Source organism: Varroa destructor, unplaced genomic scaffold (assembly GCF_002443255.2).
Source record: "Varroa destructor unplaced genomic scaffold, Vdes_3.0 BEIS01000006.1, whole genome shotgun sequence".
Classification (NCBI taxonomy): domain Eukaryota; kingdom Metazoa; phylum Arthropoda; class Arachnida; order Mesostigmata; family Varroidae; genus Varroa; species Varroa destructor.
In genome coordinates this window covers 12,116,993-12,130,826 of record NW_019211459.1, presented here as the reverse complement: position 1 = coordinate 12,130,826, position 13,834 = coordinate 12,116,993, and the positions used below count along the sequence as shown (strand labels likewise).

Sequence of the window (13,834 nt, the reverse complement as noted above, 5' to 3'; positions counted from 1 at the left end):
ACGGCATTACAGCGGTAGAAAACGGAGTGAACGATCAGGCGCGGCAGTAGCAGCGACGCTTACGGCGGCGGCGGCCCGGCGCCGGTGCCGGTGCCGGCAGTTGCTGCTGTATACAACAATCTTGCAGCGCCAACCAGCGCACGCAGACTGTCTGCTAATTTCCAACATCTCCGCTCACAAGTAGCAGTCTCCAACATAGTAGCAGAGTCACAAAAGACCCAGGAACCATCGCTTCTGTCGGTGTTGCCGCTGGCGCCATCGCTACGACGAGCAGCAGCCACCGTGGCAACACCAGCAACGGTAGTGTGCTCATCGCGTTGCGGCCATGCTGGTGAAGGGGCTAGCTGTGGTTTTGTTTGCAGGTACTTGATGCTGCTGCTGGTACCGCCAGTTGGAGCAAGCGAACGAATAAATAAGGAAAGTCAGCTCGTAGCAATGGCAGCGCTGGCGGGCTAGGCGCGAGGAGACTACGAGTGGACAAGCTGACACACCCACGGAAAGAGAGACTGGGCGGCCGTCAGACCAATCAACCAGCCGACACTACAGACGACACGGCCCGGCGCATGGCGTCCACGCCGGCGACCAGGTCTTCTCTGTGATATCTCTTGATTTATCAACAGAGCCCTACCAGTAGTTTCGATGTATATCTAGGAGAAGCGCATCTTAATACTAGAACTTCTGCTGCCGATGTATGTATTTCTTATAGCAGCAGCAACGCGCCGTGGTTTCCTCAATCAAGTTATGGTGTAACATCCGCTCGCTAGCTGACTTGCCAGAAATTGTCGCCAGTTGCCGCTGCAGTCATACGCGGATGATGAATTGCGAATAAAGGCAAAGGACCTTGCTGACCGTTTGTGTCCCGATGCTTATAATACTGTAGTTTTCTTCAGCCTTAAAGCTGCTGCCGCAACCAGAGCTCGTGATCGTCACGTAGCTGGCAGAATATGCTATACGAGGAAGAGCGGCGAGTAAGTGTAGTTGCTATCGATGCTGCCATCCTGATGCACTAACGATAATAGATATGTAAGAGCTCAGTTGAATGTTAACCAACCCGCAGGAGTACAATGCCTTAATTTTGCTGTTTGAGTAGGGAATTATTGTTATGATGGGCATAGGCTAGATCTTCCTTGTTCATAAGAGGAAGCCGCAAACAAAAAATTGCAATTTGTTTGACCTGTCAGAAGTAAAATGTCATAGATTTGGTTTCTATTTAAAGAAGCGATTTACTTTCTAAGCTAACATTGTTACTGAGAGATACGTGACTATTTACGGCCGTCGCTGCCCCGAATAAAGCTTTTGTAAAATATAGAGGGACAGTACGATTAATAAAGGCAATGTAAATTGAATTTGACTCAAACAGCCTGTTGTATAAGGCAGATCTGTTTTGGAACTCTGGCCGACGTCTTAAATTGTAAAATGTATTTTGTTATGCAGCAACTATAGTCAAAAAACAATTTCTTTGACGCAGGGTTTCTAAAAAAAAACATCATTGATGTCTTTTGCTTATGAGCCTTGTTTTTGCTGCAGGCCAAGTTGTGATTACACATTGTGCAATTTAAAGCCACTTCTAAAGATGACTATTCTGCAACATGTGACTCTGCAATGCCATTCTGTCGCGCTTCGTTGACACCTGCCAGTAATAGCTGGGAAAAGGAAACAATTACACTTCCAATGAAACGCTGTTCTGTGGGAATATTGCATTAAAAATTGTGGGCAACCCTTAATTTCAACTCTTAACACGCCACTGTGCTTTACAGGTGAATTAGATTTGAAAACGAAGAATCTCCTTTCGAGTGTAACGAAACATTAATATAATATATATAAAATAAAATAGATAAAATATAAAAATAAAAAAGAACGATAATATAAATACTGTGTTGGGGCTAATTCAGTTGCTGTCTATAGATTCATTAAGACTTATTCATGAGACGGTTAGAGCTTATTGTTGACCAGCAGAACTCATTTTAGAAGGACTGTAAATTCGAAAACCTCACTTTGGTGCTGCAGAAACCAATTTGGTTAGTCGAGATCTACGCTAATCCAAATTTCGTTAAACTTAGTACTCCGTTAAGCTCCGCTGTACACTGGCGGTAGATACCATAAGCAAGCTAGATTTCATTAAGTATTCATTAATAACATAATTTTATTATATTAAAATAAGCGTCGATCACTTTCAAAGTCACTCGATGTACAGTATGTTTTTACTTCACTCTGGTTTCAGTAATCTTGTTTGAAGGTCTTTATAAACTTTGACAGGTAGTTTTAGACAAATAATCGATGCACAAGCACACAATTCATAATTTTCGTTTTAATGGTCTGAGTCTTAATTATTGCTTTCCATAGAATACACATTGTAGCATTATATTTAAACTCTTCCACTGAAATTCTGTGTTTGTATCCGTTTGTTAAATACGTCTAATTCGGGCATCCATTTATTATCACATTTTATCGGTATTTAACCCTCCGTCGATAATTACAGGAGGTTTGGTGTACATACAGCGTCGAGTTACTTTAATAACAGTCGTAGGGAAAATACGATAAAAACATAGTAAATAAATAATGATATAAATAAAAGAAAATATTTAAACAAATAGAATATTTAATTATCCGCTTCGCTCTCAGTTCCTATAATATTTCTTGTCGTAAGCTCATGAATGGAAGGCGTAACGCATCGAATCTTATGGACTGCTATTTATCGTAATTAGGGAAAATGGCGAACGGGGGGATTTGTGGGAGATTGAATAAGCAAATGCTTGAATTGAGAGGCTATCATAAAGCTTCAGATTTTCATCTTATAACGGTCCTTTTCGGATGGTAGAAATGAGCCACTGGCGAGATTAGGTCGGCCCGTTTGTACCACAATAACACGCAAACTGAAAGATATTGTAGCAGACATCCTGGCTCAATTTTATTACAATTACATACTGTTTTTAGGGAATAATTAGTGATTTCTTTTGTTGAATACCTAAAACGACCCTATATAGCCTAGTTGTATTTGCGTATGGTCAATACGGTGCATGCGTAGGGAACCTATTGACATTCTTTTGGTAAAATGCTTAATGACGAACGAATAGGGTACCAGTGTATATGCGCGGCCAAAATGTACAATTATGTGATAACCATGGCTATATATTTTCCTTCGAAAGCAGTTAATATTATTTAATAGCAATTGTTCTTACCTGCACATACAGATGACTCTTATATTTAGCTGAACAAACGTGCAGAGACCACGTTTCCATGGTTTATGCAGCTGCCAAAACGCATCGATTTCAAACAGATATTCGTTTTGAGAAGCGATCGGAAGGAGCACGATTCAGGACGTTAACAAATAGTTTTAGGACCCTTGAAAGTGTGCTCCATGGAACAAGCTGGTGTGCTTATGGTGTTCGACGCTGTATTAATTAGTTCAACATATCTGCCCTAATTAGCTGCATACCAAATACATTGTTTGACAGATAGACAAGTTCTCCTGTGGGAGAAAGTCTTTCTGTGGGAAAACTTTCCAGGTGGCATTATTGATCTATTGTGTGTAGTGTCATCTAGAATGCGTGCTGTTGAAACCAAAGTACGTAAACAAACCCAGAAAGTAGAACGAAGAATGGGTTTTCAAGCAGTAATGTAAAAACTACGTAAATTATCTATTGTTGCTACTACTACTACTAGTATTAGTAGAATCGCTTTTTTGTTTGATAGAAGTTTTACGTGTTTGTATTCGGTCGCCTGTGTGCAGATTTCGCGACCCTCTTCCAAACATCTGTAGAATTTATCGTACTATAGTTTAGGCTTTTATGAAAAGCCGTTTTTAGGGACCTATGCACCGAAGTCCTCTCTGTCATTCCGTTTTGTATTTGCTAACGGCGTGTCATGGCGTGAATGTGTGAACGGTTTTCTGATAAGGATGCTGGAAAACTTTATTCTATAGAGTGACGTTTGCGGTCCATGAAATGATTGTTCATTGGGTCGTTACGCCTTAGACTTGTCATTCTACTTATATTCAAAACACAGTTCTATCATTCGTGGACTACCCTTTAGCGGCATATTGAGTGTACGGGCTTGATCTAGTGGGCTGCACCGTCATTGTAGACAACTATGAAAACAACAACGGCGAATAATTGTACTGCTACCGTTGTTATGGTTATGTAGCGCTGGTAGACGGTGAAAATAAAATAAGGTAACACTGCATGCCAATACATGTACGCATGCAACAGCGTGCTTGTCGATACCGCCATCGGTCAGAGGTGGTACTGCTGCTTTAAAATGATGATGAATTGCTTTGGACCACTGGGAATTTACTTTTTGACGGCTGCCGCTAGATACACGTGGTCTAGAGTTAAAGAAAACAAGCGGACTTACAAAACGAGTGAAAAAAAAAGGGTGAATAAGCGATATGTGCAATGCGTGCTTTGAATAAAATTCATAGTAGATGTAACTTTTCATTAAAATACAAATTCATAACATAATAAAAATAAAAAATAAAATCATTAAAAAAAAGTAGATGAATGAAACACACTGTGGCGAGCGATTGTTAGCAGCAAGAGCACTGGTGTAAAACACAACGTGATTGCGGGGCTTAGTGCATATGTTATTTCTATTTTGCATTTAGTCTGGCTTTTAATGCTGGCAGTATTTCTCCTGCTCGTGTCTGTGCTGGTACGTTGTACTGTGCCGTAAACTGACTTAACCACGTACCAGACTGAACGCTTATACTTGAGTTTCTGTAGTTCAAAGTGTAACTTAAAATTTATTTGTACAGACCTAGTGGTAACAAAAAGAAATTACGAATCCTAGTTCTATATTGGGTACTTGTGCCTATATGATGGCTGACTAACAGAATTTCATTTTGGTATTTTGTAACAGTCCATTATCATCACGATCAGTTGCGGCGTCATAGTGATGTTGTGCCAGCCAACAGCCTAGTAATTGAACCGATGGCTTTCACCACAAGGGGTAGATCCCGTCGTGGCGGCTGTGGTTGCCGAATACTGCAGCGACAGTCCAGCAACGCCACCTGCACATTTATTATGCAGAAGCCGTAAGAGGCCATTGCGGCGCCTTTTGTGCCTATTCCTACTGCACTACGAAAATTGCTACGTTATACTTACGTAGTGGTGCACTCTTCCAAATTACCCCAACCACTACAACTAAAACATCGACAACAATACAAAGGCATCGTCTGATCGTCGAGCGTGTTGGAACTTCAACAACAACTACTCCATTATACCCAAGTGTGGCTATTCACTGCATGGCATTCCGATGTATGCTGTCTGGCCTGAACTATCGAACTTCGCCGTCCAGCGCCGTAATATCCCGTTCAGCAGCTGCAGCAGCGCCGAGATCGGTAGCAGCCGCTGTTACCGCGGCTGCAGTGGTAGGTCTTTCATCGGCACCTACACCGTCAGAAGGATTGAGCCGCTGCGGGAGGGTCGCTTGCAGCTCCGATTCGATACAGTGTTCGGCTTCGCATTCAGTTCCGGTTACGGCGAGTGAAAACAATACTGTTGTAGGTAGTAGTCGGACAACGTCCGCTATCGTCTACCCATTGCCTCCCGTCCAGAACGCGCAACCAGCTAGCATCGTGGCCGTCAACAAGCTTCAGAAGTCACCGGTTTCTAACCAGCAACCGGGTAGTGCTGGCATAGCCGGTTCTATTACCGCACTCGAGCAGCGAAAACAGCTCCAATTGCAACAGCAACAACAACGACAGTTACATCAGTTGAAGAGATCGACTGCGTGCTGTACCGTACGCCAGCAGCAGCAGCAGCAGCAGCAGCAAAAGTTCGTTGTGGTAGCAGCCACTCGTGGAGATCGTGCTGTTGCTATCGACACCAAGCTGAACGGCCTCCGCAGGGTCGTCTGCTCGTCAACGTCGCACCGGAGACTCCCGGGCGGTCAGGGGGGCGGCCAGGGGGGCGCCCCAGCCAGAGTGGTGCCTCCAAACGCCACGGGAGGCGAGCCCCTTGACGGGGCAGCTTCGCCCACTAGCCAGCCGACGCCTGGGTCGGCGGCAGTGGCGGGGACGGTGCCGTTGTCACAGAGAGGGTTCCAGCAGCAGACAATTGCGCCGCTTAGCCATGGCGCACGCCACGTCGTAACCGGCTCCGGCGTGGTGGCCATGGGCAGTGTCACAGCTCCCGCCTGCCTGCGCGTTCCTATGAGCGGGCCAGGCCGAGAGAAGACACGCCTGTCGGGCTCCGAGCAACCCAGCAACGGCCTCCTGCGGCTGGCGGCTGCGCCACACCAAGGCAGCAGCGTACAAGCTATTGTACAGGGAAGCGGAGGCGTTTCTGGAGGTGCAACAGCCGCTGTTGCTGCCAGTGCTGGTACAGTCGGCGTGGGCATTGGCGTTACTAGTACAGGTGGCGTCAGCGTTGTATCAGCAGGTGCGGGAACAACCTTTTCGTTGGCGGCGACAGCAGCGCAAGGAGCTGTCATCTCGAACGGGATAGTCGCGGAAAAAACTGGAACGGCAGCAACAGCAGCGCTTGTTGCCTCAAAAGGTTTTCAGTTGCTGAACGGCTCGAGTGCGATTGCGACGAATAGAAGTTTGCCCACAGCAGCACCAGCAAGTGTAACAGCAACAACATCAACGACGAAAGCAATTCCGTCATCTGCAGCAGCTAAACCTTCTGCATTATCTACAACACATGTAACTACGTTAACACCAACGACACCTACACCAGCAACTGGAAAGATAGCCATAGTGCAAACAACGGCAGGGAGTAATAGCATTAGTCGTGGGGGGACCCCGGCAGATGCCACTGCCAGGGGGGGTCCCAGTGCTACCGTCTCCGTCAATTTTCAACCAGAAGTCTCATTAAGCCACTCATCATCTTTATCATCGTCAGTATCATTTTCGTTAAAAACAGAAGCAGCGCCATCAACGACAACACAGCAGGCGACAACAGTCGCAGTTGCCACGACTTCACCTAGCGCGCCGACGCAAACGAAGTGTCAGACCGCCTCTACATTGAGCCAACGATCAGTCAACGTTACATCAACGGCAGAAGCGACGAATGCTTCGGACTCCATTGCAGCAATTTGTTCTTCATTAGCCTCATCATCAACTCTAGCATCATCATCTCCAGCGCCATCATGCTGGAGTTCGTCAGTAAGAAATGCCGTTACAACGGCTGCAATGTCAACAGCACCTGTGTCAACAAACGGAGGTATTCTACCAACAGTTGTTGGCTCGGCAAGGGTTGTCAGCAGCAACAATCTAAGCAGGAGTTCGGCCATTGTTCCATCTGCAATGGCTGGTACGACAAGCACGTCTGTTAGCACGCGACTTGACCATCGAACTACCTCAAAGTCCAAGGGTGAGGAACTTTTCTGACTATAGCGCATTTCATATCATATTTGATCATTACTGCTGCTACGTGAACTACGCCTTATTGTATAATGCAGATTTGGCACGGTCTTAATATAATTGAATCGGTTTCGCTTATCGGGTACAGATGAAGGAGTTGGCCCTTCACCAGCGGGGTCCAGTGGCGCCATCGCCGATGAAACTGATCGACGTGTCACGGAAGAATGTGCCGCACTGCAGCGGCGCCTCGACCAGCTGCGCCGGAGACATCATCAGCTCAGCCAGCGGGTGCATCGGGTTCAGACAAAAAGCGGGGTAGAGGTGGCTTACTCCGAGCTGAAGGAAGTGGTCGCTCGAGGACAGGAAATCTTTCGTATGCCATGTCTGATGAGCAAGAGTGGTCAATTAGCAGCACAGATGGCACAGAAAGGTAAATGTATAGACCATATATGTTCTATTGTGAGCAGTTATGGCATAGCTTCTATTGTGCTAATAATTATTTGTTATTAGCAGTAGAGCGTTCGGTTCTGCCGGTAAGTATATATAGATATTAGCCCGATTTAGAGCAGTAAAATGATGAGACTACTTCAACTGCTTATCTTAATCCAGTTTTTGTATGCTTCGTGATATCGTCTCGGGGTTCCACAGAAGAGAAGGCTGGCACAAACGTAGGTCGACACCTTAGTGAACAGGATCGTTCACGTGTAACTCGCCGTTGCGGTATCCATTCGGCGGTGATTAGCATCTCGGAAAAATTGTGCGACTCATCGGCGACAGAGAGTTCGTCGGAAGAGGAGGACATGCCAACGAAAGTGGACTTCTTCAATGGCAAACAAAAGCTGACACCGTTTCGGTACGCGACGAGGGACGCTTCCGCGGCACCACGTCACCCAGCGTGGCGCTGGGCCGCGCAACGCGCGGCTATGGGCGCTCGCTGGACCTGGTTGCAGGCGCAGGTCTCTGAACTCGAGTACCGGATTCGGCAACAGCACGAATTATGCCGTCAGTTGAGGACATCGAAACAGCCTTGCCTTCAGTATTCGCGACAACATTCGTCACATGAGTCGTCATCATCGTCTGCTGCTGTTGCGGCAGGTTCTGCCAGCGCCAGCAGCAGCCCTAGCCCCCAGCTTTCCGCCGGGACTGCAACGTCAACAACATTAACTAGTGAAGGCCAGTGTGCACGTTCAGTGCCTCTCAACGACAACTTCCGCAAGCGGCGTCTGGTGCTAGCACAACGTGTATCCTCTCAAGCTGCCGAATCCGTGCCAATGGACGCACTTCAGCCATCATGCGACTGTGCGGCATTCTACCCCCGACTTGAGCTGTGTGTACGTTGTTCATTACTTCACGCACAGTCAAGACGCGAACGCCTGGAGCTCTGTGAAGAGCAACGGCCAGTTCAGTTACACTCTGGAGTGGGCTCTGGAGGAGCTGGCAATGTCGGCGGAGCCAGCGGCAGTGCTCACTCGCTGCCTCACGGGTCACACCATGTTGGACTTGCGAGTGCCGCTGCTCACGAGGCACAGCTGGCTCGTCAGCTATTGAGCACGCCAAGTGGAGAACGGCAGAGCGAGGGTTCGCGATTGGCTGGCTACGATGAGCCTTTTCATGGGGTGCTATCAGGTCGTGAGGACGTATCGCTGAGCATGCACTACGAAAGCCTACTGCGCGCTGGTTACAGCAGTGTCCTGTATAAGAATGCCTATGCGCCTAGCCATACGGGATCTGGAGGTACCGCTGAGGCAATTGTGGAAGCGGTAGCGGCTGGCCGCCGGAAGGAGTCGGCATTGCGTGAGGATGGTGCCAATACCGGTAGCGGACAAGCTGGTGGATTAACAAGCGGTGCATCAAGTGCCGGCGCCAGTAAAGGGGATGAGACATCGCCTTCGGCCCCGAAACGGAAACGTCACAGCTCGCATGCCGCGTCCCGAGCCAACAGTAAGTATAATTGGTGCGAGAGATTTACTTATGCGTGCTGAAATAGTGCTATTTTCTTGCAGTTGTGTATGGCTTCTCAAGGGGTGCATTTTTAGGCGTTCATTTTACTACTGCCGCTCACACGCAATGCACTTCAATAATCAATAATTTTACGTCTTCGTTGCAGAAAACGAACGAAAATCAACTGGAGCCAGCGGGAACACCACTCGTCCAACGGCAACAGAACCGCCCGTTTCGAAAAAGAGGCGTTCGGATAGAAGTCGATTGGCATCGTTAGCTTCGGTGGCTCGGCGTAGCAATTCAGTGGATAGCCAGGAGTTGGCCGATGAAGAGACGATTACTGACACGAATGCTGAGCGCAACAACTCGCATCCTAATCGGCCTCGAAAAAGTAAGTGTTCGTATGCTCATCAACAGGTAAAATCAAAATTTTTCTTTCAGAATTCACCTGGTTTATGATTCATTCGGATGTATTTGGAACAGATTAAGTTTTTTCAAGACCACGTACGATCAGGCCGCATGTGGCGTTGAGAGAAGTCGACATTGTACGCCATATTATCTAAAGAAATACCTGGGAAAAGTGTGATTGTTCGTCCAGTCATTGCGAATGTACATGCTCCTCTCTTGGCTATTTTCAGCATCCTACGTCAGCCAACAGGAGAGTAGCTACGATATTGACAATATTATTCCGTACGGTATGATGAGCTGTACGCGTCTCGTTGAACGACTGAAATACAAGGAAATCCTTACACCAAAATGGCGTCTTGTGCACATCCCTCCAGAAGAATCAAGCGCAATAAAAGTAGGAGGAGGCGCTGTTATGTCACCGCTTCCAGAACGAACTAATGACCACGCCGCCTCAGCACCAACAAGTAACAGATCCGAGACAAATTCATCCAGAAGCGCACACGAAGGAGAACAGTCAGCAGGCAATCGTCATAAGGTACGTACATAATACAATCTTATTAACATGTAAGATTATACAAATTTGTTCGTAGCGTGTGTACGCGACCGACAACAAACTTCTATATAAGCTGCATCAAACGAGGCCTACAGTTAATGGCAAACTCGTGGAAAAGCCTGTGATTTTTATTGTTCGAAAAAATTTTGAATTTAAATCGTTCTCTATGAATTGGTTCATTCGTGCAGTATGAGATGAACTAACAGATATGTCATTGGCTAGGTAAACGCTTCGATTTCCGTGCTTAATTTAAGATTGGAACTCATCGTTCGTATGCTTAGAAGTTTAGTAAGCAAGCGCGTCACCGCTGTATTACCCTAACAAATTTACTACTATCTGCAGGACGGCCGTATCGGTGTAGAGAGCGGCGAGCTGGCGTACGACGGCGGAGACGACGACGACGTCGTCGACGTGGAAGACATCAGCGACGCGGCATTGCAGGTACGACACGCTCGCCAAGAAGCCCTTGAGCGTGAACGTTTCTCGGCGTACCTGAAGCCTAAACTGAGTCACCAGGGTGGCCCATCATCATCAGCTACGTCCGTTTCCGCTGGCGCCAACTCGCGACGCGCTCGCACCGATAGCTCTACGGAAAACAATAATGGCTCGAGCACTGGCGGCGGGTCCCGATCGAAGGAGTTTTCTAGCAGCGGAGCTTCGTCAAAAGTGAAAGAACTCGATGAGTCGGCTACACCTGGCGGCTCCGACCGGGGACTATTAACGCCGGCCGCAGGTGGCAAGGTCAAAGAAGACACGGTCTCCAACAGCCATTCGACAAAGGCCAAGCGACAACACCGGTAAGATATTCGCGCTTTGACCAAACATACCTCATTAACATGCGGTTTATAAGAGTTTCGAACAATATGGCTTTGAGTACTCAACTGTTTAATCCTACTGCCCGCTGACGACATACTAAAATTAACTTCGCATTTGTACATTCTGGCATGTTCGTTTTGTTTGCTGATATTTATTGTCACATAGATCGCTGTCGCAAGACTGGACGATGCTACAGAGTTCGTCTGCGCCGACACCTTACGCGCCACGTCAGTTTCCATTATCTGACGCAGACTGGGAACGAATGCAGAATGAGAACTCGGTCCAATCGGACGACGAGATGCAAACAGCTACGGGCGGCGACAAGGACGATAAGACCGATAGTAGCTTACAGGACGGCGCTGTTTTCGCGGATGACAAGGAGGACGTTGAATTACAGCCGCCAGTGCAGGCTGAGAATAACAAGAGGACGCATGACTCAACCGGACGCCACGGTCGACAAAAACATCAGAGACTCGTGTCGAACCTAAGAACTGGTGGTACGCCAGAAGGATTGACGCCGGTAGCTTCGCCCGACACCCGCGGCGGAGTGAAAAAGCAATCTACCGGCGAATTGGACCTTGGGGCAATCCAGGCTTTCGAGCTGTCCAAAGTCAGAAAACAACTTGACAGCCAAAAGCTGGCACCGAGGACAAGGTCCAGTCCCGTTATCGGCGGTAACGATGTCGCTGGCAAGGTAGACACTGGCAATCCTCCATTGCCTAGATGGCTTGACAATGACAAAAGTCCCGATCCGGATCTTCTTGAAGAGTTGGCCAACGCAGAGTGGAGCACAGAGGAAGATGTGGTACAGTCAGATTAACGTAGAACGGGATGAAAAACGACGATGATGAACAGTAACGACAACAAACTAAACCGGAACATTGACGGATTAGAAGACTTGGGGTTCAACACAACATGCCTTCAATCGGCTTGCCCGCTGAGTTTATCCGCAGAATGTATGATGAGGTATATGGCAAAACATAAATCGAAAAGTCTTTGAGCGACGGGTTGATTGAATAGAAAAACGCGATCAAGTGCGAGCCTGCACACCCGTCTGAGATGCGTCGGCTCATGTACACCGAAACATTGCAATGTACATAACACCATAAACCTTCTTAATCACTGTACATAGCAGTCTGTTGTACTTACAAACATATAAACACACAAACATGCGCATGGCAGACGAAAATATTAGAAAAGCCAGCACACAACGCGCGAAAATTACATATGGGGTCGAAGGCGAAGCCGTTGACTATAATAATAATAGGATGATATTATGATAATCAGTGATGATATGAATAAAGACATTATAATTAGAATATAAAAATAACATATGGCAGCAACTGCAGCAGAAGCAGAAAAATAAAAATTAACATAAGGAGAAAAAACAGAATGCGATGGAGCCGCACTGTTTTGATATCCTCGTTCGTCTCTATTCAAAGAAAACACATGTTTTAGAATGGAAAGTCAAACGAATGTGGTACAAAATTAAAATAATTATTAATGATACCTTCAAAGGGTGTTGGCTTCTGAAAGTTTATTAATCAGGTATTTTCACAGTGAATTCCTAGTTCGGAAAAAACTGCGGGAAAGTGGTAAAAAAGTGAAAATTAACTGCAGTTAAATTCGGTAACAAAAGAAGTAAACACAGAGGTGAAACTGCGAGATAGTCTTATCTGTACGTTGGGTATATACAGAGCTGGCATGTACGTGGTTAATAAATCATTAAATATTACTACTATTATTATTATTTAGGATATGTATGTATATGTATTATTGAGATATAGAAAAACAAAGGAGTGATATGAGAAGTTCACAAAAACTAAACAGGGAGTGGGCAGCCGGGCTTGCGTTCATTTGAGCCGATTCAGCTATTTCCGCTATATATTAATGTGTATAAAAGAATTTATGAAGATTATGTGTAGAGCGGAAGAAAGACGAAGTGATCGGTGGCAAAACCAGTGTATGAATTATATATATACGGTACTAGATATCCTTGTCAGATACCCTGCTAGACAAGAAAGCTAATGAAGACGGTAAAATGTTTAGTGTGACAGACAGTTCAGTCCGCACGGGAAAAAATTAGGGCTCGAGGTTGAGAGCAGAAGCAAACATTACGCGGATATATTCGTTGAAGTAAAAAGTGCCAGTGGGTAGAGGAAAATGAATGGTTAAAAAAGGAGAAAGAGCAAAGGGGGACGAAAAGCTGGGCGTTTACTTACAAACAAACAGCATCAGAAAAAACCTAACAGTGAAAATAGGCGAAATCGAATTCTGGTGAAGGATAGGAGGAAGAAATGGAACAGGGCAACAAAAAGGGCACAGGCTGTTATTTTTGAGGGCATTTTTGTAAATATTCTGCCGTTCTGTGGACGACGGCCCGTGTGATATACGAGCTCTGCTGCAGCAACATTCACGGGTTGGAGTAGCAACATCGCCGAAGCAGTCTAGACGCAGTCGGCATCGAAGGTTGCTTGTCGACCCGTGTCGAAAAAAAAACGAGAAAAAACGAGGCCCAAACAGCTGCAGCAGACGAAAATATCGCGGTAGTGACATAGCGCGGACAACGGCGAAGAAGACCGTTTGTTTGTCGTAATTATTGCGTCTATCATCAAAAACAGCATAAACAAAAATAGAAAAGAACTGATGAGAACATAAGAAAGCGAAAGAGACAGAGAAGCAAATGTGCATTCGTGTTATTCTAATAATTGTCACGATAAATGATGATTACTTATAATGATAATAATAATAACTGATATTATTATTATTATAAAAATAAATATGAATTAATATTACTACTATTATTATAA

The 13,834-nt window shown here is 46.0% G+C and overlaps 1 protein-coding gene across 1 annotated transcript in view; it reads left to right on the top strand.

Moving 5' to 3' along the window:
* Positions 1-13,834, top strand: part of LOC111252958 (uncharacterized) — a 20,309-nt gene extending 6,475 nt beyond the window's left edge. Inside the window, exons 2-8 of the mRNA XM_022811662.2 lie at positions 4,858-7,316; positions 7,455-7,736; positions 7,955-9,247; positions 9,414-9,638; positions 9,886-10,190; positions 10,551-11,005; positions 11,190-13,834. Of these exons, the coding sequence (XP_022667397.1) occupies positions 5,243-7,316; positions 7,455-7,736; positions 7,955-9,247; positions 9,414-9,638; positions 9,886-10,190; positions 10,551-11,005; positions 11,190-11,844 (5,289 nt within the window). The 5' untranslated portion in view covers positions 4,858-5,242 and the 3' untranslated portion in view covers positions 11,845-13,834. The remainder of the gene's footprint in view (positions 1-4,857; positions 7,317-7,454; positions 7,737-7,954; positions 9,248-9,413; positions 9,639-9,885; positions 10,191-10,550; positions 11,006-11,189) is intronic.